The sequence below is a fragment of the Acromyrmex echinatior genome, chromosome 1 (assembly GCF_024713525.1).
Source record: "Acromyrmex echinatior isolate Ae372 chromosome 1, ASM2471352v2, whole genome shotgun sequence".
Lineage (NCBI taxonomy): Eukaryota > Metazoa > Arthropoda > Insecta > Hymenoptera > Formicidae > Acromyrmex > Acromyrmex echinatior.
Genome location: NC_141852.1, coordinates 11039141 through 11063552, shown reverse-complemented (window position 1 = coordinate 11063552; position 24412 = coordinate 11039141). Strand labels below are relative to the sequence as shown.

At 33.2% G+C, this 24412-nt stretch overlaps 3 protein-coding genes across 8 annotated transcripts; 2 read left to right on the top strand and 1 right to left on the bottom strand.

Annotated features, from left to right (window-relative positions):
* Nucleotides 1-21: 21 nt before the first annotated feature.
* LOC105146018 (proteasome adapter and scaffold protein ECM29) lies at nucleotides 22-10916 on the bottom strand. Of its 2 annotated transcripts, XM_011056026.2 has the most exons (28): nucleotides 9970-10884; nucleotides 8710-8957; nucleotides 8511-8629; nucleotides 7964-8113; nucleotides 7607-7888; nucleotides 7336-7531; nucleotides 7185-7270; nucleotides 6719-6908; nucleotides 6484-6629; nucleotides 6089-6392; nucleotides 5828-6014; nucleotides 5343-5699; nucleotides 5083-5258; nucleotides 4898-4999; nucleotides 4573-4779; nucleotides 4385-4499; nucleotides 4116-4299; nucleotides 3672-3960; nucleotides 3344-3577; nucleotides 2555-2899; nucleotides 2323-2479; nucleotides 1960-2118; nucleotides 1751-1882; nucleotides 1347-1656; nucleotides 1079-1262; nucleotides 868-1003; nucleotides 562-771; nucleotides 22-428 (listed from the first exon to the last, which is right to left on the bottom strand). In XM_011056026.2, the coding sequence occupies exons 1-28, from the start codon at nucleotides 9992-9994 to the stop codon at nucleotides 226-228; spliced, it is 5433 nt and encodes a 1810-aa protein (XP_011054328.2). In that variant the 5' UTR covers nucleotides 9995-10884; the 3' UTR covers nucleotides 22-225. The 2 variants fall into 2 exon arrangements, with proteins under 2 accessions (XP_011054328.2, XP_011054329.2); XM_011056027.2 differs by lacking the exon at nucleotides 22-428 and having other exon boundaries at nucleotides 640-788; nucleotides 9970-10916.
* On the top strand, nucleotides 10332-21851 carry LOC105146017 (glycogen debranching enzyme). Of its 5 annotated transcripts, none has more exons than XM_087412262.1 (26): nucleotides 12135-12293; nucleotides 14074-14261; nucleotides 14762-14876; nucleotides 14976-15162; nucleotides 15229-15439; nucleotides 15509-15643; nucleotides 15730-15948; nucleotides 16038-16273; nucleotides 16362-16574; nucleotides 16662-16856; nucleotides 16960-17089; nucleotides 17159-17282; nucleotides 17391-17656; nucleotides 17746-17901; nucleotides 17988-18196; nucleotides 18269-18472; nucleotides 18545-18777; nucleotides 18926-19015; nucleotides 19098-19275; nucleotides 19412-19768; nucleotides 19864-20011; nucleotides 20117-20480; nucleotides 20561-20769; nucleotides 20880-21065; nucleotides 21185-21421; nucleotides 21552-21851. In XM_087412262.1, the coding sequence occupies exons 2-26, from the start codon at nucleotides 14148-14150 to the stop codon at nucleotides 21615-21617; spliced, it is 4782 nt and encodes a 1593-aa protein (XP_087268388.1). In that variant the 5' UTR covers nucleotides 12135-12293; nucleotides 14074-14147; the 3' UTR covers nucleotides 21618-21851. The 5 variants fall into 5 exon arrangements, with proteins under 5 accessions (XP_011054323.2, XP_087268388.1, XP_011054322.2 ...); XM_011056020.2 differs by having other exon boundaries at nucleotides 14027-14261; XM_011056021.2 differs by lacking the exons at nucleotides 12135-12293; nucleotides 14074-14261 and adding an exon at nucleotides 10332-10465.
* Nucleotides 21741-24336, top strand: LOC147910960 (uncharacterized). The gene has a single exon (XM_087412300.1). It carries the CDS (start codon nucleotides 21741-21743, stop codon nucleotides 22902-22904), a length of 1164 nt encoding a protein of 387 aa, XP_087268426.1. The 3' UTR covers nucleotides 22905-24336.
* Nucleotides 24337-24412: the final 76 nt, after the last annotated feature.

The window sequence follows — 24412 nt, the reverse complement described above, 5'->3', positions numbered from 1 at the left end:
ATAAAAAATTTTACAAACAAGTTGTTTTAAATTATACTTTATTAAGGGATATAATACTATAATTAGGCACATCTACATTTAACATATTAAATAAATACGCAACCATAGTTATCAATCTTTTGTTATAGTTCGAGATCGCCAATAGTATGCAATATACATCGATGTGTGCGAAGGATAAATTCGAGCTGGGATACCATGTACATACTTAACATATGTACGTGCTGGTTAAATTTTAAGCATTTCTTTAATATCAGTTACTCTGGTCCGTATTTCTGGTTGGTTATCCTTCGTTAGATCGGGTAAGAGTTCTTTCAAAAGCCGTGTCATTTTATCAAGTTGTTCATCATTATGTGACTCACGCATTTTTCTTGCTAACGAAAGAACTATATTTAATGCTTCTTTTCTAATTTTGGTAAACTTCGAAATATCTGCGAAGAAATAAGATACTTAAAATAGTACTATCTTATAATAATCCCAAATGCTCAAGTTAATAGAGTAACATATGTTAAATAGAATTAATGCACTTAATTATATCGCATAATTTATAATGTATATACTTACTTATACAATATGATAATATTTTATTGAGACTATCACCTATGTGATCTAATAGTTTTTTATCTTTTAATGACATTTCCGTTTTATTTATTTTTAATAAGACAAGTCTATCCACAAAGAGATTTAACGCTGTCAAAATAGTAACTTGAACAGACCTTGTACTATTTGGCAGTACTTTCTGACAGTGAGTCACGAATTCTATGCAGTATTTATCTGCAATCACGAATCGACTTATAAAAAAAAAAAATATTCAGAATATTATAAAAATGTATATTTTTCACTGATTAAAATTTATATAAATTCTGTAACCTTGAGTCTCTTTGGTGGAAGGCCATGCTTTCCCAAGTACTTCGTAAATTGTTTCTTGCAACTTTATGTTATTTTCTTTTTTCTTCCTGTTTTCTTCCGCAGTGTCCTCCTCGTCATCGTTATTTTTATCAGATACCTAAATGCAAAGTATATAAATATTATATTCATATTTGCAACTATTCCTTCATAATATTACTTCAACACATCTTACCTTGATCAGTATTTCTTGTACAATTTCATATGTTTCCGTAAACCTATCAATATCGAGTTCATGCAAGACCATAGCAAATGCTTGTAACGCGTGTCGACGATACTCAGCGTTCTCTTTCTTACTTTCCCTATGTAATGTTGCCACAACTATATCTAATAATGCAGTATCTGCGTTTAAGGCTTCTCTGTAATAAAATCCAAACTATTAAACTTAACAAGTATTAATTAAATCTTTTTAGCATAAAGTTTCAAATTAGTATCTTACGTACTTGCTATTGCATGCTAACATAGCGAGAGCGTTCAATAGACGTTCTTTTCCATTCCACGTTCTACCATGTAAACCATTGATCAATATCTTTAATAAGGTATTCCTGTCATCTGTACCAATATTATGACCTGACTTTAAGGCAATGGTATGAACTGCATTTGCCGCTTGCATTTTTGTAGTCCATGATGCTGATTTCAAAGTTGTATGTAAAATATTGGTTATTGCTGGCAGGTTTTGCATAATTCCTGCTTCGGTCCCGGGAGTTATTTCGTTCCAAAAATCAGTCCATAATTCAACGGTGCTTTCGTTTCCTAATAACAGTATGTATAAAAATAAATAAACACAAGAATAAAATGTCAGGCATATTTGTGAAGAATAACATATTATAAATACTGGTATACACACCTGGTACCTTTTCTGCGTGCATAGCAAAGAAAGCAAGAGGAATAACTATTTTTTGATAATTCTTTAATTTCTCCTGATTGTAATTATTTATAGATTGCAAAGCTTGCCCAATCGCTAATCTTATTGCATCATCTGTAATTTACATTTTTTCATAAAATAATAGGACGCATATATAATAACAAAGCATATAATGCTACTGTTAAATGTACCTTCGCGTTCCAAATACCATGTATTCAAGGTATTAAATAATTTATCCAGACTAGAATCTTTAGCGGAACCTACTATATGTCCAATGCTAACCGCATTATTTTTTCTCACAGCAGTATTACGATCCAACAAACCATTGAGCAAAGCAGATAGTATCTTAGCTGAATGAAATAATGAATAGTATAATTAATTTTTATATCGCCAAAAAATATCAATTAATTACTAAATTGACACAAAAAATATTTTATGAATAATTTAGATATACATGTGCACAATTTAAATATATATGTAATCTTCTTTATTCCGTATAATAAGAATAATTTGTATTTTATTTATGTTCTGTTGAAATTGATATGATTACTAACCACTGTATGGCTGCAACTCTATTTTCAGATGCGTGCTAAGAAGAATCAAGAAATGCGAACAAGCAATTTTTGTTCCAAATCCTACGCTGAACTTGATTAAATCTATTACTTTTGGCATTAATTCCTTTAATACATCCGCATCGATATATTGGATACACTATACAGAAAAAAATATTAAAAACAATTAAGACTATACCTTATCGAATTTGCTTCCAAATTTATGAGAATATACCTTTGTTATCGTATCCGACGCATAATGACTTCTCGCAACATTTGCTCTAAGATTATCGATCGCTTCCTGAGTCTCCGTGGTTGCGCCGCACACATTACTCAAATATGAAAGCTTAGGATTCTCCGATTCACCAATCGTTTCCAATAACGACGGTATCAGATTGACGAGTGACGGTTTTAATAGAATGCCGGCTGTAGATACGAGTTGAGATACCGTTTGCAATGATATAGATCTTACCGCGTCCACGACATGAGCAATACCGATATCGAGTAACACGGGCAATATTGCTTGAATAACTTCTTTCCCCGCGTTACCGTGCGATGAATCACAATGACGTATGCAAACCTGGAATTAATGATATTAAATTTCCGAACTATATCATAAAGGCTAATCTATGATGCTATATCTATGCTATATATATATATTGGGTCATCTAAAAAGTATCCGCGGTTTTTTGTCACTAGATGGTGTTGATGGTCAACACATCTAATGACAAAAAACCGCGGATACTTTTTAGATGACCCAATATTTATATCTTTGCTTCATATTTCTTACTTTTTATCACTTTTTATCTTTTGCCTCCTATGTCTTCATTTTCTATCATCTAAAGTAAAATTTAACAAGTTTTGGAAGAGGAAAAACACATGAGAAAAAACACAATTCATCAATAAAATGATTACAAAGAGAGAAAAAGTAAGAAGTAAAAAGTAAGAAAGGGGAAGCAAAGAATACATTATTAGTTTTAAATTACAGAAATTCCATAGAAAATCCGTAGAAAATCTTGCTCACCTTACTAAGTATTTTAGTGGTGTTCGTCGCGGCTAATCGTGTGCCTTCGTGAATATCGTCCATTACGCGAAACAGTTTCTTCCAGAGTTCTGGGCCGCATTCGGCAAAGTCGAATTGAACATTACTCCTTAAAAGATCTGCGAGAGCATTACAACAACTGATACGTACTCTCCATTCATTATTCGTTAGATTATCAGTTACATCAGTCAATATTTCTTTATGATACTGTTCGATCTATAGTGATATATAAAAAACAAATTTTTACGCTTACATTACGTACATTATGTACATTAGATGTTGTTAAAAGATATCAAATAATATTACTAACGGCTTTCGAGGTAGAAGGGACGACGGCTCGCCAAATGCTGACCATACTCTGCTGGATCTTTGGCGTCGGATCGAACTGATATCTATACAATCGCGGAATAATATTGGGTAGATATTTATTCAGTTCGTCTCTCGCGATATTGGCGATTGCTGCAAAACCGAAAGCAGCTCCCTTTTTGGATGTCCATATTGCATTATGATTTGCCAGATGCATGAAATAATATACAAGTTCAGGCTTCTGCAATTCTGTCGCGAGAGAACAGATTTCTCGATAAGTAGACAAGTTGCCACTGAAAAATTACATTATTTCTTTAAGTATCTAATATCTTTTCGTTATCAATATAGCAAAATAGTGAATAATCAATTTTTAATTCGGTTTTTAATTCAAATATTTTTTTATCTTAAATTGTAAGCTAACACAAAATATTCTATATTTTAATCTTACCCAGATGGGCTCTTTCCTAGTTGACCTTCTTCAAATAATTTAGTATCGGCAGTAACTTGTTGCACTGTTCTACGACCTTGTGTAAACTGATCTAATATATTGGACACTAAAGCCTCGCGTTCTTCTTGTTTGCTATTAATATGTACCAAACTAAGACCTTTCGAAGCAATGTCTTGCACTATATCTGTTACAAGATAAAAGATCAAATCTCTTCCTCCGCTGAAAGATGATACAATTCATTGATACAATCAATAATTTATATTTCTTACCACTGTCATCTGAAAGAAAATCTATAAATGCATGATGAATCGTGGACAATCTTTCTTTAATGCATTCTCGTTGAACGTTGTATTTTAGAAGTGCGAATAGCCATACACATACTGCCTTTAAAGAAACATCTTGCTATTAATAAAACAGGAACTAATGTATCCCTTTTTTTAAATATACATATAAATACCTGTCGTGAGTTTGGATGAGGCACTTTGTATATATTAAATAATTCACTCAGCACATGTACTAATAATTCATCACTATCTTTACTGTATGGAATAACATGTTCGACAGGTAAAGTCGTCCAAGCATCTCTTGCTTCCGGAGAAGCTTGCGTTTGAACACAGCAAACCAAAGCTTCCCCCAGAATTAAATGAATTTCGATGTCTTTTGTCTGTTACATATCATATATTAGTATATATATATATAATAAAAATGTAGAATTTAATTATATACATATATATATATATATATATATATATATATATATATATATAAACACATTTATGCACCTCTTTGACAGTTGCTATGATTTTATTAGCGATGTCTATGGTATGCGGAAAACATTCGCCGACACATAGATATCCCAATGAAAGCGCAGCTTTTTCTTTCATCTAAGCAAAATAAAGCTGTAAGACTACAGGGTATCAAATACAAAATATTTAACCACATTCACAATATGTAATTAATTACAAACCTTGGTATTCAATTTGGCATTAGATAATACGGAAAAGAGCGTTTCTACTATCGCTTTCTTATTCAATTCATTATCGCCTTCTGCTGGTAAAGGTAGAGAGTATGCTTTACCTAAGATACCAACAGCTTGAATAGCTGCGTCCATCAATAATATCGCGTTGTCACGAAGATATGTACCTGAGTATAATAAACATAGTATATTAAAGTTTCAAGTATATTAAACCTGTAACGTAACATAATTTTCTATATATAAATACATACATATTGCTTTCACAATATCATTGTAAGTCGTCCAATTGCACAAATCCTCTTTATTTCCATTTCGTTGTTGTATTAAATTTCTTTCCATCATATAAGTCAATGCCATTAATGCACCATGCTGTGCTTCCAAATTTTTTCTATTCATAACGTTCATAATACTCGAAACATGTTTCTCAAATTCATTTCTCGGTAAGTATCCAGTAATAACGGCGTATATTTTCGCGGCTAGTTGTCGTACGTCGTGTTTAGCAGAAATGAGCAAAGAACACAGCCACGGCAACTCCTTCTCATATGATTTTATTATATAATGTGGAACGGATCCAAATATTTCCAATAATGCATTCAAGGAAATTTGATCTATACCATGATAACAAAATACACTTAACTTAATACAATATATCATATAATTCTTTTGAGTTCAATCATAATTAGATATCGAGTGCAACATATTACATAATTGATTCTTATTTATGATTATTTTTTACCTGCAGAAGAATGACTTAAAAGTAAAATCATGTCGAGATAATTATTTAATATCTCTGGTTGATCTTTGTATAATTTTTCCAAGTAACGTCCAATCAGAGGCGTATGTTCGCATGGATGCTGTAGCGGCTCATTTCGCGCGGGAATATTAGCACTTCTGGCGAGGCAAATGCGAAAATAAGAAATAATCTGTAACAATATAAATTGTGATTGTAAATATATTTATGCAACATTCACAAATCTAGCTTCCACTTAGAACTTACTTCGGAAAATGTGACGGTACTATACGGGAGTACTTGCTTATCCGTGTTTCTGCCGCTACTCGCGGCGGGCATTCTCGATTGCATCTTCGAATAAACATAACTTACTAATTTCACAAACTCGGGCAACATTATCTTACTGCTAATTTGTTGATCGTCTTCGTTTTTATGCACAACGCCATAAAGCGCTTTCATGGCTTCTGTACTAATCTCGTGTTTATTGTCACCACATGCTAATAACAAGAGATACCGAGATGGAGCGTCATCGGGTGGAAATACGGTTGCGGCATAATGCATTGCCACAAATCTATATATATATACAAAATAATACACGTTACACACACGCTTATATATTAAAATTAATGTAATAAATAATCTATAATTTTTTATATACATGCCTTACGCTCGATTCTGGTGATTCAATATGTACCGACAATAGAGCATTCATCAGAGCTATATTGCTCTCATCCTCTTTATTTAACACAAACGCAGATGTTACGCAAATCAATGCGTCTCTTACCGTACGTCGCAGTTCACCGTCCGTCTTAAACAAAATGTTCAAATTTAATAATTATATATGTATATATGATTTCAATAATCATTACAGAATTTTTAAAACAATCGAACACTTACAGAAACAAGCGTGTCAAATAAGTTGTGTAACAAACTTAAATCTTTATTTATCAGAGATGGTATTCTTTGACCAAGTTGTCCAATAACTGTATATGCCATCGGTTTATGCATGTCATCGCCTTCGGAGATCAATTTTATCATGCCATTCAAGATTACTCCAGCGACGCGAGTTAATGGTACCAAACTGCAGCTTAAAAAATATTTTTAAATCGAATAGTTTATTGTATGTAACAAGATGTGTACTTTAAATAATGAGAGACAAGGTTATAATACATCACATATGTAAAGAGTTTGAAATAAAAAATTCGCGAAGTTAATTATACGTTGCTCGCATGAATAGAGGATATAATCAATATCTTCCTTTGCGAAATAACTCAAAAAAGTTGAAAATCTACTAATAAATATTCAGTAAACAGTAATGCTATACATAAAAAATTTAATAGCAACTGAATTATAAAACACTTACTGTTGGACAATATTTGATGTAAATTGCAGCGCCAATGATTTCAACTTTGCATTCGTATTTTTTCCATAGAGTGAATCGAAAATAACCTGAGGAAAAAAATGACAATTTTATTACATAACATCATATAATTCCATTTTTTGCTTTAACTTACTTGAATACACGGTGGTATAATGAATCCCGCTTTAGTCACTCGACAAAGATATTGCAAAAGCTTGAGACGAATTCGTGTGCTTGCAGGTAGCCGTTTCATTTCGGGTTTTACTTCCTTTTGCGTAGCTAATGCATCGGTACCCAAGAATAATGTGTAAAGCGGAGCTGCTAGTTGCATCGAAGACCAATCCAATGTGCTAAACGGATGAATACAGAAGAAATTACACAGCTCCGATCTATGCCAAACAAGTTCTGACGTTTTTCACACGCACCCAATCATTTTTTTCAATTCTAAATCCGCCATATTAGCGATGCTGAATCTGGTATCCGCAGCCGCTACGATTAAGTGTATCAGAATATCTGTATCCGGGAAAAATCCACCAGTGAGGAACTTAACGATGCCCAACTTTATTTGCTCGAGTTGCTCGGCTGTAGGCGGACTCTCGCCTATTACTCTTTTGAACGCGTAGTCGCTTAAGCCCGGCGGTACAGTGAACTGAGACCAATCAATAGTCTGACCTGAACCCTGTTGATTTTCCGTTTGTCCCACAGATCTGATGATATTTATACATTGCAGTCAGAAACTAAGTAAATATTTAAAAATAATGCTATTGTCTAGTGTATCTCACCCATATGGCAATAATAATATGTCGAGCATAAAATTTATGAGCTGTTTCGCCACGTAAGGTTTGTCTTGCAAACCTAAGAGAGAGGCTCGTTTATCAGGATCTGCTGGTATGTTGATATGTCCTAATGCTGGCATTATGATCAACATTAAGCTGAAACAAAGTTTCGTTTACGATAACATAATCCGACATTTTATAACGTGATATAAATATATAAATAATTTATAGTCTTTTTTGATATTAAAAATAAAATTCTGTTAATTCTCCGGAGCTGAAAAAATCTGTACAAACTGATGCTGATTCTATAAAACTTAATTAATTTATGATAATTAAAAGGCACTAATTAATTTCAACAAAATAATATAACTTATATAAAAACCATAAATGCACTAGGTATATTATAATAAAAATAATCAAAAATTATAAGATAAAAATATTAAATTAATCTTTTTGACAAAAAGATTTAATTGGATCCAATAGATCCACCATTAGCTCCGGAAAATTAAAATATAAGAGTAATTAAGAATTAAGAAATTTGTAAAAAGCAAACCTGTCTTGATGAGACAACGGTTTTCCCTCAATAGCATTTAGTACACTTGGAACTAATTCCGCTTGCTTGTTTAACTCCATTCGAGGATATCCTAACTTTATATATATTATCGTAAAATTCTGCAATTATACAAATATACATTATGACGTATCTTTTTCTGAATTCATAAATCATAAATTGATCTGCGCTGATAACATACAATCACAAACGAACTAGCTGATGGATCTTGATATTGTAGGAGTAAAGCTTCAACAGGCAACTGTACTTGGGGTCTGCTCTTTATTCTTTTGTTTATATGGATCAATAGTTCCATCACTTTCTTCCTAACGCCTTCCTGCCCACTAGACAACTTGAGCAGCACAGGAGGTAAAAATTTGCAGACTGACGCCTGTAACTGCTCATCTGTCTCAGCAGAACCCAGACGGAGGAACACTCGCTCGAGTAAAACTAAACGAAACACAAGAAAGATGTGGCGTACAATTAATATTTCACCAATCTTTCCTACATGTACAGAATTGATCGCAAGAGAAAGAAGAATTTCTAATGGTGTGTATTACATATAATGCAAAGTGAAATAGGAAATAATAGACATGTTCTTTTCTCAACCTCTTGCACAGAGAGAGTTTCTTTACTTTTTTCTCTTTTTACAGTGAAGAAAAAAGAGAAAAAATGAACTTTGCAAAAAGTTCAAGGCCCGGTGCCATCAATGTAAGATTAACTTTAATCTCAATTTAACTTACCATTTACTTTAAGATTCTTAGAATTAGAAAAAGATAAAGAACAAATTGAGAGTTTGATGGAACCAGGCTTAAGAAGAACAGATCTGATTCACAACGAAATTATTTTATCCTTATTGTTTATTAAAGTTAAACAAGAGATTTGTCTTCTGGCTGAACTAATACATATTTTTGAAACTTAAAATGAGATTATAGAGATATATTTGATATTTGGCGAAAAAAGAGTTCTAATACAAGTTTAGTTTAGCAATAAAAAAAACCTAATGACTCGTGTAAATAATGCTTATGAGCATGAATCCACATATGAATTGATCATAGCCCTCATATATCGATCTTATTTCAGCGACGTGATCGAGCGTGAGATCATTTTGAAAAAATGCTGACATCATGTATTGTCAAGTCGGGATTGTCAAGGATGTCAATGGGATTTAAACGTCAGTATCGAGATTTGACAGTAGCGGACACGTGTTCGGGACGATGCAAGGGAGGAGTATCGAGGAAAGGATGGAAATTCATAGGTCCTTCCCGAGGTCGTCTCCGGTCGTTTCCCTAGCATGACAATCAGGTTTGTGTCGGACCCCGTAAGTTGGCCCCATTCTCTATTCCAGGACAAATGGCATGACCCACGACCCGGTCGATTACGTCGCGTATAAAGGAGATTATCTCTCTTTCTTTCTTTTTTTCTTCCTCTTTCTTTTTTTTTTTCTCTCGGGAGTACTTACTCAGCTCGTCCGTAGCCGCTGCCATTTTGAAAAAGTTTGTAAAGAGGAGAAAGCGAATCCGGACGGCGAGGAGTTGCCGTCCGTGGAGCCGCGTACGATTCGGTAGCGAAGCGATGGAAGCTCAACGTCGTGGATCGTTAGACCTGCGATTCTCCTTCCTCTTTTCCTTCTTGTACTTCTTTTTTTTTCTCGTCGACGTGACCGTAAACGTCGATCGTCGTGTAGCACACGACGCGCCGCGTGTATCGCACCCTTCTCGCGACTTCGACGTCGTTTTACTTGGGGGCGCTATAAATTTCGGACTGATTGTGAGGTTAGGAAAGGAGAGGCGAATGAGCGACACTTCGTTCGACTGTCGTTCACGGTATCCCTTTTGATTTCCTTTTTTTCGTACGACAGTCGCACTCGTCGAGTAACGCTAGAACTAACCGCGAATTTCTATTAGATGTTGGAGAATGTGCGTTGTGCAAAAAACTGACATTCTTGGCAATTTTTGGTAAATAAGCATGTCAGAAATGTGCGAGATGATTTTTATATTTTGGGGCATTTAACAGTCCGACGAGCTCTCGAGAGGAATAATAAATCCTCGTCGAAGCTGAAATCTTGCTTTTCGTCGCGAGCGCGATCGGAAATCGCTGAAAAAAAGATTCTGGCGATCACGGATTTGCTCGGAAAATGCTCGGTTGAGGTTAGAATGTCACTGTGACTTCAGACAAGGCTGTACTCGAACGAGCGATAAGCGGATGACATGCGCGATCACGTGGCACGATTATAATTTTTTTATAATTTTTCAAAATGCTCGAAAAGGATGGAAAAAATTTCGCGAGTTCAGGAAAACGACCTTTGTTAATTTAAACACAATATAATGGAAATTTCCCCGAGAACGATTATATCTCTTTCTTTTCCTTTTTTTCGATAACTGCATGCAACGGAGATCTGTCTTGCTGTGGTTTTAAGCTTGATTCTCGCTTTATTAATATACTTATCTTTCAATTATTATATTAATGTACTTACGTCTTAGAATGTAGTGTAGATTTTAATGTAGATAATTTCAGTTTAATTTACTTTTTTTTTCTATTTTTAAGAATTAGAAAAGAAGAGTAATTTATATAAACATGCAGAGATTGAAGTTAATCTCGATTTAACTTATTTTTATTTTAGTTCTAAAAATTAGAAAAAGATAAATTAAACAGAAATTAAAAATTAAATTAATAAAAATAGGGCTACGAGCTACAACATCTTCATGCTATATCATGCTATATTTTTAAGTAACAAGTAGAAAGTTTATTAGAACATTTTGACTCCAATTAGATTATTCTCAATATTAAACAATATTACAAATTTTTTAATTCAAATGTATTAACTATTTTGTTTGTTATTTAATATAGCATCAAGCTAATATAGCATCAAGATCTTGCTTAGCTCGTAGCTCTATTCTTATTAATTTAATTTTTAAACAGAGATTGTTAATTAAAGTTGATTACGTTAGTAGAAATGGACATTAATTTTCCTGAGCTGACGTGAGCTTATTAGATCCACTCAATTCTTTCAATTACAACTGCAAATTTGAATTATTGTTAAAATAAATAAATTTAATAATCCATTCTTTTTTATACAAGTTATATATGTCATTTTGGTTCCTTAAAATTAATTAATGCCTTTTAATCAGCAGTTAGTAAATGGATTTCACAAACTTAATATTAGTAAATATAGTATTATAGATTTTGTCAGCTCCGGAAGGTTAAATTCGTTTACATTTGTTATCATCATCGTATATTTTCAATTTCGAACACTTGAATGGCAAGGAAAAATGATTGCATCTTTTAAACCCCGAGAGAATCAATTTTAAACTTTTCCGCCGAGATGGATCTCTGAAGTTGTCCGCGAATCAAAATCGCATTATTTTTTTTTTGTATGTAAATCGACACAACGGATACGTAAACAAAAAAATCTCTCAGCAAGAAGAGAAGAGTTTTCCTCGCTATGTTTTTCAGAGAATGTTACGTGATGTTCAAATTTATGTGCTATCAATGCCGCTTCAAATTCGAACGCGATTTCGAGTGGAACGGTCCGAAGTTAGTCGCGAATGTCGGGCCAATGAGCGCGACGTGTTTGGTGATACAAATCTACTGACTGATTGTCGCCTCCCCTCCATTCTAATCGCGCTTGTTTATTGACCTTCAGACCTGTCTTTCGCGAGATAGAGGTCAACTTGCGCAAAGACTTCTTCTGCCTGATCGTTCGAATGCGAGCGCACGACATTTATATTTAACGTGTTCATCAGTGTTCATGCGATATCATTTTGCACTCCATCATCAACATAGGTAGGGAATCATCGAAGTGTGAAGGAAAGTCCTGAGACGTCGCTTTTGCCACGTGCGTGCGTGCACGTGTGTATTTGTACATCGGCAGGTGTTAACCAAGTTTTTAATCGTGTGCGACCGATTTGCGAAAATATTTTTGTCGAGTTGTTTCTTGGTGTGAATAATATTTGTGTACTTGCGCTGTTTGCGCCCGTTTTTTCTTTTTTTTGTGCATGGATGGATAATTATATTAAATGTTATTTGTTATCGTTATCATTACGTACGTATCATTATATTGTTATGCTGTATCGTTACGTGGCTGTTTTGCATTTGTATTTGTGATATCAACTGACTTATTTGACCCTTTATTCGTTCTTTATTAATTCTCCGAAGCTGATAATCGGTCTATATTTTTAACTCGCTCAATTATATCATTCCAAAGCTGATGGTGATCTATTAAACTCGGACCCTATATTCTTTTATTATATCTGCAAATTTGAAATTATCCAATCCTGCAAATTTACACGGAATTATTTAAACACTAAAGATTCAGCTTGACCGTTTAGGGCTTTTATTTCTGATTTGTTGTGCATTCACATCATAATCTTAAAAGATAACATATTTAATACTGCTTAGTATTAATTCTTTTTTATATATATTATTCTGGAGTTGACGGTGTCTACTAAACTTACTCAGTTATATTCCTTACGTTATGTTACAAATTTTAATTATTAAATATTATCAAATATATATAATTCAATCTTATATATATCACTCAAATCTATTGAATTTACTTGTTTATATTTTTTATGCTACATCTACAAATTTGAACTATTGTTATTGAACTTGGTATTTATTCTTTTTATATATATATATATATATATATATATATATATATATATATATATATCACTCTGGAGCCGATGGTGGGTCTATTTAGACCTACTTATTTATATTATTTTTGTTACATCTGCAATTTGTAGTTTATTATTGTTATTATTAATATTTATTCTTTTTATGCAAGTTATCTCATTTTTGTTCCTTCAATTTAATTAGTGCCTTTTTAATCATCAAATCTCATAAACCCAGCATCAATAACTGTTACAGATTTTGACATTAATTTTAAAGAATTAATGTAAACATAATTCTAAATTATATTCTAAATTATATTCTAAATCATAATTTTGTACATTATAATTATTAATCTTTATTCAGCTCCTTACATAAATCAATTTATGTTGTTTTCTTTATATATGAAAAAAATGCGTAGAACGTAGTGATATGTATTGCGTAATTGCGTTAATGCTTTTTACAAAGTATATTTGTATATACAAATTAAAGTGATAATTGTTAACGTAAAACGTCAATAAAGAGATTAATTTATTACTATAAATGTTTGTATTTTAGTATTATAATATAACATTTTATATATTAATGTGCATTATGAATAATCTATTATATATCTATTATATGAATAATCTATTAATTTCTCTTATAATTTTCTCTTATAATTTTTTTTATTTGATAATTTCTCTTATTTTGATTAAATTATTCTGTAATAATGCTTCTTATAAAACATGATGTAAGTACTAAGATTTTATAATATTTGTTATAACTTCTATACAACATTAGAGATATATATATGTATATATATATATATATATATATATATAAATCTTGATAGAAACATATGTGCAATATCATAATCTACGTGTTACGCATCTAGTAGTTTTTATTTTATATATCTGTTATAGGTAGTACGTATAAAGGATTTTGCTTATACATAGTAAAATGTCGACAGATGCTGCGATATCATTTTCTTAATAAATTGTCCATATCAATCAACTAAAAACGTTCAATTAACTCGCATTGGCAATGGCTCGGAGAATAAGACGTTTCATTCACAATACAAGAAAAATGGTCTTAAGGCTTTTTAGATGCTTTCTGCAAATTATCCGTAAATGGCTCTGTAAAGGATTGGATGTTACAGTAAGTTCTATACGCGCGAACGTGCAATACAATGTGCGGAATTGCGAGACCATATTCTTAATAAAAAGTCTTAGTGATACGATGTGTTTGATGGCAGTGGAAAATGGTACTTGCTATATTCACATATTGACTGGGGGGGCAAGTTTTATGGTAGAAAGCAGTTGTCTCTGCGGTACCACGATATTGTAATTCTAGTATGTAGGGTAAGAATAGCTGCGGCTTTTATATGTGCTCACACACCAGAAATGTAATATAATATCGTGCACGCTTGTTAACTGCTTTATGCCAATATTTTATATTAAGGCTTATACTCTGCCGGCTAAGCACATACCCGTTTCCTACGCTCGAGGCGTATCATCCCTTTGGAAGCTCTCTGACAGATCTGATCTCGAAAATTTGGTAAACTTATTCCATCTCCTACCTCTCACTAATGTTTGATTCTGTCAATTACAAGTGATATTTGTTACATTTTTAATACAAAATTCTTTTTATAATTTCAGATAATTAAAAACATGCATCCTTTACCATCACGCCCCACAACCCATGAGCAAATAAGAGTTCTAACTGTGAACAATGGAGAACATTTAGATGGGATATTATATAGATTAAAGAAAGGTCTTTAAAAAGAAATTTCGTTCCTTTTAAAATTATCTTTTAAACTGTATTTTGACAATTTTTATTGCGGCATGTCTTTGCTGATTTTATGTTACTCAGGTTGGATAGTTGAGTTTCGACTTGGAGCTTCTCTTCTTGGAAAAACACTTGAGGTTTTTATAAACCATCCATTATCGACCGATAAGAAATTCGAGAGGCATACTTACTATCAATTGAAATGGATTGACGAATCGGCGAGCATACATTTAACTTTATCAGGGTCATTTCATTATTATGTCACTAACCAGTAAGTGAATTAAGAATATTACATAAAATAAGGTAAAATTTTAATAACAAGACGTCTGTTTTGCAGAATCGAAGGGAATATAAAACCTGTTGCATCCGGATACTTGCTGGTGGATCCTGAGTTGAAAATAGGTGAACATGGGGAGAAATTACCTCTAGATTGTATTCAAGTCCAAACAGTTCTAGCAAAGAGTTTAGGACCTTTTTCTACATGGGAAAATAAATTATTGGTAGCACGAAATTCTGGATATAACACAATTCATTTTACACCGATTCAGGTAATGTTCGCGCGATTGATATATAATGTACGAATACAATATTTGCAATAAACGCGAGTTTTGTTTTAGGAATTAGGACGTTCTAAATCGTCGTATAGCCTGAAGGATCAAGCTCAACTTAATCCTGCTTTTAATGATAACAATAAGATAGTTACTTACCATGATATTGAAACATTTGCAAATAAAATGCGTAATGAATGGAAGGTAAATTATTGTTTATCAAGAATAGGATAAATCGTATATTTTTGCAGATATCCAAATATATCCTTCAATTATCTTATATGTTTCAGATGTTAAGCATTTGTGATATTGTTCTAAATCATACGGCGAATGAGAGTCCTTTCCTGGTTTCTCATCCGGAGTGCACATATAACTGCATCAACAGTCCTCATTTACGTCCGGCATATATCTTAGATGCAGCATTGTTTGAATTAACAACTCAGGTAGCTTTTGGAGAATGGGAATTTAAAGGTATTCCCACCGTAGTTGACACCGAGGATCATTTGAATGTAAGTCACAAATCATTCCCCAGTAATTAAAATTGAATTTTTTCATTCCTGCTTTAACGTGTCTTGTATCTATTTTATTTTGTCTTTAGGCGATTCAACATGCTCTCCACACACATTTCTTACCACTAGTGAAGATACATGAGATGTACACCATCGATGTCAATGAAATTATAGCGGAATTCTTAAATTCAGCGCGCAATGAGATGCCACAAGACATAAATAATACAACAACCAAAGACATTACTGTGATTCAAGATCCTGCATTTCGTAGATTAAAATCAACCATAGATATGCAGCTTGCTCTGAAGAAGTATAATACATATAGGTAAAATAAATGTAGATACGATAAGGTATATAATCAATGTATGCTCTCTCATATAAATGCTTATGCATGATTCTTTTACTTTACGTAGAGCTGATTGTTTCGATGAGGAAACTCGTCTGAAACGATGTGCAGAGGACTTGAAAAATAAATTACAAGAACTCAATGAAGTTATTATCAACAATGTGCAAAATCATCTAAATGCTGCTGTTGAAAATAGTATTGCTGGCATGAGATATTTTAGAGTGCAATCTGATGGTCCACAAATTAAAGAAATTAATGAGAAAAATCCTCTCGTTCCCAGGTAATTTTATTTAAATTTGTAAATATTATAACGTTACATTATAATTTCTAAATATGATTCTTGATATGATAAATTTACATTCCATAGATATTTTACCGATTACGGAGCACCTAAATCTTTAATGGAAAGAGAAAGCATAATGTATTCAGATAATGGATGTTATCTTATGGCTCACAATGGATGGGTCATGAATAGCGATCCCTTGAAGAATTTCGCGGAGCCTGATTCTAATGTGTACATTCGAAGAGAACTCATTGCTTGGGGAGACAGCGTAAAACTCAGGTAAAAATATCAAATAAACGTTATTTAAATTTTCAATGAATTATTAGTAGAAAGTGCATATGCAGATAATTTAAAATATATGCTATTAATATGATTGTTATAGATATGGGCAGAAATCAGAAGATTGTCCTTTCTTATGGCAGCATATGGTGTCCTATGTAGAACAAACGGCGCAAATATTCGATGGTATTCGATTAGACAATTGCCATTCCACACCGATTCCCGTCGCTGAGGTATATCACAATTCTAAACAACCTTAATGTGGCAGGATTTATTTAATAACACGATTTGTCTATTTGCAGTATATGCTTGACGCTGCACGACGAGTTCGTCCAGATCTCTATGTTGTCGCAGAATTGTTTACTAACTCCGATCAAAAAGACAACATCTTTGTGAATCGTCTTGGCATCACATCTTTAATAAGAGGTTGTCAAATTTTTCAAAAATTGTTATTTACTTAATATTGTTAAAATATAGTTAATAAAAAAAAGAACATGTCACGAATAAGAATACATCAAAACTGTTATATTGTAGAAGCTATGTCTGCTTGGGATAGCCATGAACAAGGGAGATTAGTATATCGATACGGAGGAGAGCCAGTTGGAGCATTCCTGCAGCCACGAATACAGCCGTTAGTGCCGAGCATAGCTCACGCCCTGTTCATGGATGTGACTCATGATAATCCTAGTCCAGTAGAGAAACGAAGTATTTTTGATCTACTCCCGAGCGCAGCACTCGTATCGATGGCGTGCTGTGCTAGCGGTAGTAATCGCGGATACGACGAATTAGTACCTCATCACGTAAGTTTGTAGTATAAACTCAAATTTTTGTATTTTTGCTATGAAATTTTATATATTTACAAGATTTTTTGAAATTTTATTTTCTTCAGATACACGTGGTAGATGAGAAAAGGCAATACACTTCATGGATAGACGATGATTTAACAAATAATGTTAAGTTTATTAATTCGAAAACTGGTATAATTGCAGCTAAAAAGGCATTGAACGATTTACATTATATGCTTGGTCAACAAAAATTTTCACAAGTATGTCATTAATTGCTAAATTTTCGCGATTTGTGTGTGTTAGAAAGTCAATGTATGTAGCTAAAAATTTATTTTCTGATTCTTAGGTATTTGTCGATCAAATGGATACTGATATAGTGGCCGTAACAAGACATTCACCAACTACTCATGAAAGTGTAGTCTTAGTTGCATTCACAGCCTTTAAACACCCGGACTCTAATGCTCATGATCTGAGAAAGCACGTAAGACCACTGAGAGTGGAGGGTGTAGTGGAAGAAATTATTTTAGAAGCGTCACTTTCGCACATTGATGCCAAGTAAGCCGTAAATTTTATTTTCTTTAAAAGGAAGATTTACATGTTTATGTTGATCGATAAATCGCATTACAGAAATGGTAAACCACTTTTCCTTTTGCCTGAGAAATATACAATGGACGAAAATATCATAAATGGATTGTCCGAATATTCATTGAGCCTTAAGCAGCACATACAATGTTGCGACTCCACGATGATCGAGAAGGTCGATTCCGGTGATCCTAAAATCACGCAGCTTAATTTCGTGAACTTCCAACCCGGTTCTGTTATAGCTATACGGTACAAAATACAACGTTCTGTCCCCAAAACCGCGATATCCCTTAACTTTCTTATGTATGAATTTAATTTCAGTGTGGCTCTTCACGCAAATATAGTACCTGCTTTAATGAAACTCCAAAATACTATCTCGCAGATTACTTCAAATGAAAAATCAGAATTACATAATATAATTTCTGACATGGACTTCTCGGATTTAAATAAAACATTATATAGATGTGACCAGGAAGAACGAGAGGAAACTCAGGACAAATTTGGAGTATATAATGTGCCGGGATATGGTCCTCTTGTATATGCTGGATTGCAAGGTAATATTTAATTGAATATGAAGGATATATTTATAAACACTTCATATTTTCTTAATTACAACTCATACATTAATATATTGGCACTAGTTTTATTTGTATCTTATTGCTATTTAATAAGTGCTTCAGTTAATGAGCGTTTTCAATTTAGGCATTGTATCTTTATTGGCTGATGTTCGTCTAAATAACGATCTAGGACATCCCCTGTGTGTCAATCTTAGACAGGGTAACTGGTTAATAGGTAATATATCAGACTATTTCCGAAATAATTGTATGTTATGATATTGACAATATGATAAAAATGGTAATTAAAAAATTATTAGATTATATGTGGCACCGTCTAAAAGAGGACGACGACACTAAACCTCTTGGAATTTGGCTTGAACAAGCAGCAGAACCCTTTAAAGTAATCCCGAGATATCTTGTGCCGAGTTACTTTGACGTTGTAATTGTGAATATTTATAGTATTCTTTTAGATCACTGCAATAATTTAATGTCAGAGTAAGCATCGAAATCGAAATTTATTAGAGTATCAAACTTAGAAGCTTTCTAATTAATATTTTGAAAAGAATAAAATATTTATAAAATATTTATAAAAAATTAATCATATGTTACTTGTTTAATATTTTTATTCTAGATTTGTTAAGAACGGAACTACATTTGTTAAATTACTGAGTTTGGTTTCGATACAAATGGGTGGTGTGGTAAGATCATCACAATTGCCAAATTTATCGCCGGATCTTAGTCCACCTAAGCCAAAAATTAAAATCCATGACGGAGTGGCAGAGCAAATGTGTTTAACGTTATCGGCAGGCTTACCGCATTTTGCAACGGGTTACACAAGAAATTGGGGTAGGGATACTTTCATTGCTATGAGAGGGCTATTACTTTTGACTAACAGGCATGTCGAAGCAAGATTCATAATTCTTGGATTTGCCGGTACTTTACGACATGGCCTGATACCCAATCTACTCGATAAAGGAAATAATGCAAGGTATAATATACTTTCTTAGAGCATTTTTAGGATATATATAATATTTTAGGAAGTTTTGATTTAAGTCTTATCATCGTTCTCATTCTTATAAATAGATACAATTGCCGCGATGCTTTATGGTGGTGGCTCTATACGATAAAATGTTACACCGAGGAAGTGCCAAACGGTTTGGATATTTTATCCGATAAAGTTTCAAGATTGTTCCCGACTGATGATTCACCAGCTTTGGAGGCAGGAGAACATGTATGTGTAAAAAAAACCGCAACTTCAATTATAATTTAATATAATTCAATATAAATGATTTAAATTAAAAGTTGCATGTTATATGACATGTAAAAATGGTTTCAGGATCAACCATTATATGAAGTAATTCAGGAAGCTCTCACGGTACATTTTCAAGGTCTTTGCTTCAGAGAGAGAAACGCCGGGAAACAGATCGATGAGCACATGACTGATCGCGGATTTAATAATCAGATCGGTGTTCATCCCGAAACAGGTTTCGTATTCGGTGGCAACGATGCTAATTGCGGTACCTGGATGGACAAGATGGGATCTTCTGAAAAAGCTGGTAACAAAGGCAAACCAGCTACTCCCAGAGACGGTTCCGCCGTAGAGATAGTTGGGCTGAGCAAATGCATTCTCAGTTTTCTGGCCGAATTGTACAAACAGAATCTTTTCCCGTACGGCAGTGTTCAACGTAAAAGTCGCGATGGTAAGAATACCTAGAACACTAACGTTTAAACATTATTAACTTTATATTTTTTTCTAATTATAATTATACATGAACTATAGGTCAAACAATAACTTGGAGTTATAAGCAATGGGCCGACAGAATTCAAACAAATTTCGAAAAGTACTTTTATGTAAATGAGATTCCGTCACAGAGCGAGCCGAAACCTAATTTAATCCATCGACGAGGTATATTCAAGGACAGTCACGGAGCAACGCAAGAATGGGCGGATTATCAATTGCGACCTAACTTTCCCGTTGCGATGATCGTTGTGAGTATTATTATCAGTGTTTAAAAATATTCTGTAAAGCGTATAAAATAGAAAAAAAGTATTTTATATTACAACAAATCCAATCATAATTCATAATTATTCACAAATAGGCTCCGGAACTGTTTAATCCTCATCATGCCTGGACAGCACTGAAAAAAGCGGAGGAGATACTACTTGGCCCGCTAGGAATGAAGACGTTAGATCCTGCGGATTGGGCATATAATGGATATTATGACAATTCCAATGATGGTACCGATGCAAAAACAGCACATGGATGGAATTATCATCAAGGGCCTGTAAATATATTCTTTACACAATCGCATATTCGTCTTGAAATATGTAAAGATTGATAGATTTAATATTCATGCAATATATTCTTAAACATTTATTTTAACATTTTTCCCAATCTTTCCAGGAATGGATCTGGCCGATGGGATATTTCCTACGAGCGCGTTTATACTTTGCGTCATTAATCGACGATGAAAACGAATTACACCATGTGATTGAATCGACTGAAGCTATTATTTCTCGGCATTTTATCGAAGTGTCCACCAACCAATGGAGAGGCCTTCCTGAGCTTACCAATAAGGATGGAAGTTACTGCTCAGATAGTTGTCGCACTCAAGCTTGGAGTACTTCAGCTATATTAGAGGTTTGTGCTTGAAGCGAATGAACTTCGTATGGTATTTTTTTTTCTGGTATTTGTTACGGTGTTAGTTCGGATTAGTACCATTTATGAGTTTACAATATCATTATTTAGTGCCTGTTTATTTGGGATTCAGGTACTCTATGATTTAGAAAAGATCAAACAGGAATTGGGATCCGAGCGAATGCGATCCAAGAATTGATATAACTTTGCGTGTGTTCATCACTATCAGCTGCACCTAAAGCAATTAAAATTAGAGGCGAGACGTATTGACACCAGGAACGGAGTGGATGACACAAATGTAAGCTTTTCCACTGAAGCAATAATGACACTGCGCACACCAAAAACACACGTATATCATATCCCGCACGTAGATGTAATGAACATACAAATCTGCAAATCTGTAGTCGCTGCTGATAATACATTCATAAGAAAAGATATTGCCACCGAGGAAGGATCGATCTCTGCGATTGATAGGAAATGTGATAGCGCAAATTTTGATAGCTCGTCCGATTCGAGAAAGATTCCATTAAATGTGAGAGATGAGATATATCTTGATAATCAACGGAAAGCTGAGAACTACAATGGACAACAGGTGATTGGAAACCACGAAGCTACTGTTCGAGATCTATCGAATATTGATCATGATTACGAAGAAGTTAGAGCGATTAAGCAGCCACGCAATAGTTTATATGAACACGACATTCAAGATTATTACGAGAAATATAGCCCCGCTACGGCAAAGACCTTGATAGACACACTTTTCTTGCCGCGACATATAATTTGCAGGGAGTGCGCGAGAACAAAGGGCAGTCCAGTGTATACTGATCGTTTGATATATACGAAAGAATCGTTGCTCGCCATAGAAGTAGTTCTATGTCAGTATGATGACGTTTCATGCTTCAAGTATCCGCACGAAGATTCCAAGGATATTTTCTGCTCGCAATACGATCAAAATCGAGATTATATGCTAGTTTATAATTACACAAAAACTAACGTCGCGGGTATATTCTATTTTCATTGTTGGCCTCGAGACATCTTTGATTTGCAATCGCTGTTGAAGCCGAGCATCTATGTTGTAAACCGCACTTGTTGCAATCTTATAGTAAATACTCACTTATATCATCGCTGCATAAATAGCTATCACGTGAGAACATCGAGAGCTGGTTGCACACCCATGACATTTTATCATGATTATGGCACTGTAATAAGCAGCACGAAACACATTAGCCATAATGATTCAGAAGATCCGCCGATTTATCAGGTACGCCGATCGAAGGGTGACCATATTAACGAATATCGGGGAAATAGATCGAGCTTGTTGCTGTTGGAACCGTTACTGCCAATGCCGGAATCGGCGGATTCTGAACGTCGAGAAAATAAGATTTCGCAGTCAGAATGCACAAAAATTATCAAAATAATAATAATCTACGCATTATCATTTCTTACTCTTACGAGCATTACATTTTACATCGTTTATTTTACCTAGAGCGGCTGATTATGGTGAGATATTTAGGAAAACTTAGTCACATTCGAATGTTACGTGATACATTTATTGTCATTAATTTTACGTTACATTTGTTACGAAGTGTTATCGCCAAAATGTTTAACAGAATGATCAAAATTGCATGTATGCATGAATTATATTTCATCGTTATATATGTATATATTTTATATCCATTATCAATGGGGTAATTTCGTCAATTAATTAATGACAAGAAATTGTTTTGTGATATACAAATTGTTAAATCTGCATATACTATGAGCAAATCGTTTACCTCTATCAAATTACACGCGTAACAGATATACAATATTTTAACAAGCTTGCATATAATTCATAAATATATTTTATATATATCTTTAAACTCTAGAGAGCGATATAGTCGTTTTAAATAGCGTCATTGAGGTTTATAAAAAAAAATGTTATTTGAGATACATGCTCGAATTAATTTCAAAAGTTCGAAGATTTAACTTCTTTACATGTTGTCTATTAATGTATCAAATATTTAATAGTTCCTATTGTTAATTTCATTCACGATACTAGAAATGCAGGAATTGATTTTAGTGACGTCTTATTTATACAAATATACTCATTGACAAATAAGTTTCATAAATAAAAATTGATATGTTTTAGTACATTTTCGTCAAGAAACAAAGTTATTAAAAATTTCGAAATTTTCGGATGAATCTCATGGGTTACCCCAAAAAAAATATTCTGCCATTTAGCGGTTCCGTGCTAATGTTACAAGATTTTCCATTTATATATGACCTCAAGAGGATATTCTACAAAGTAAAGGAATTTGGTATAACCATAAAGTACTAGATTTATGATTGCAATCCTCTCAATACTATTGTAGAAGAAGAATGTCTTACATGTACTGACATGCAGGCGTACTACGTAGCACGTAAATGACAAACTTCTTCTAACAAATAAACGTGCCGCTGGTATTTTGTATATCCTCTTATTTCAAAAGGCTATTTAAGTTATAATTAGAATTTTTTATAGAGGAATTTATTTTTGATCATAACTCATGTGTCATTTTTATAGAATACGTGTTATAAATACATGCATCTAATTAATGTAAGATTAATGTAAGATTTTTTTGCTTAGAGGAAATGTTAAGAGGAATTTCCCGCTTATCGGCAGAATATTTTTTTTGGGTGATATATCTTAAATTGTAAATATATATATATTTGGATCGCAAAAAGTATGGGAGATACAAATTTTGTAATAAAACAATTGACAAAACTTCTAACTAGCACTAGAAGTTTCTTATATTTATTTTGAAATGCCTTCATAATATAAATTCCCATATTTTAATTTTTAAATTATTTGCGAATATTTACATTGGAGATTAATGCGTTTTATTATTATTGTTATATATTGACTTATTATTAAATTTTCCTGTTGGTCACACCCAGTCGATCTTTTTATATCATTTTTATCCATTCATCATTCCAAAATTTTATAAATTATTCGTAATACAAATAGAATTA

What these genes read in the sequence shown, in the direction of transcription:
- LOC105146018 (XM_011056026.2), bottom strand. Translation starts at nt 9,994, where the DNA reads ATGGCAGCGGCTACGGACGAGCTGA. An exon ending in TTATACCACCGTGTATTCAA is followed by an intron (nt 7,271 to 7,335) that starts GTAAGTTAAAGC and finishes TTTTTTCCTCAG; the next exon opens with GTTATTTTCGATTCACTCTA. An exon ending in CCACTAAAATACTTAGTAAG is followed by an intron (nt 2,900 to 3,343) that starts GTGAGCAAGATT and finishes CATTAATTCCAG; the next exon opens with GTTTGCATACGTCATTGTGA.
- LOC105146017 (XM_011056019.2), top strand. Translation starts at nt 14,544, where the DNA reads ATGCCAATATTTTATATTAAGGCTTATACTCTGCCGGCTAAGCACATA. An exon ending in CTTTCGCACATTGATGCCAA is followed by an intron (nt 18,197 to 18,268) that starts GTAAGCCGTAAA and finishes ATCGCATTACAG; the next exon opens with AAATGGTAAACCACTTTTCC. An exon ending in GATAAAGGAAATAATGCAAG is followed by an intron (nt 19,769 to 19,863) that starts GTATAATATACT and finishes TCTTATAAATAG; the next exon opens with ATACAATTGCCGCGATGCTT.
- LOC147910960 (XM_087412300.1), top strand. Translation starts at nt 21,741, where the DNA reads ATGACACTGCGCACACCAAAAACACACGTATATCATATCCCGCACGTA.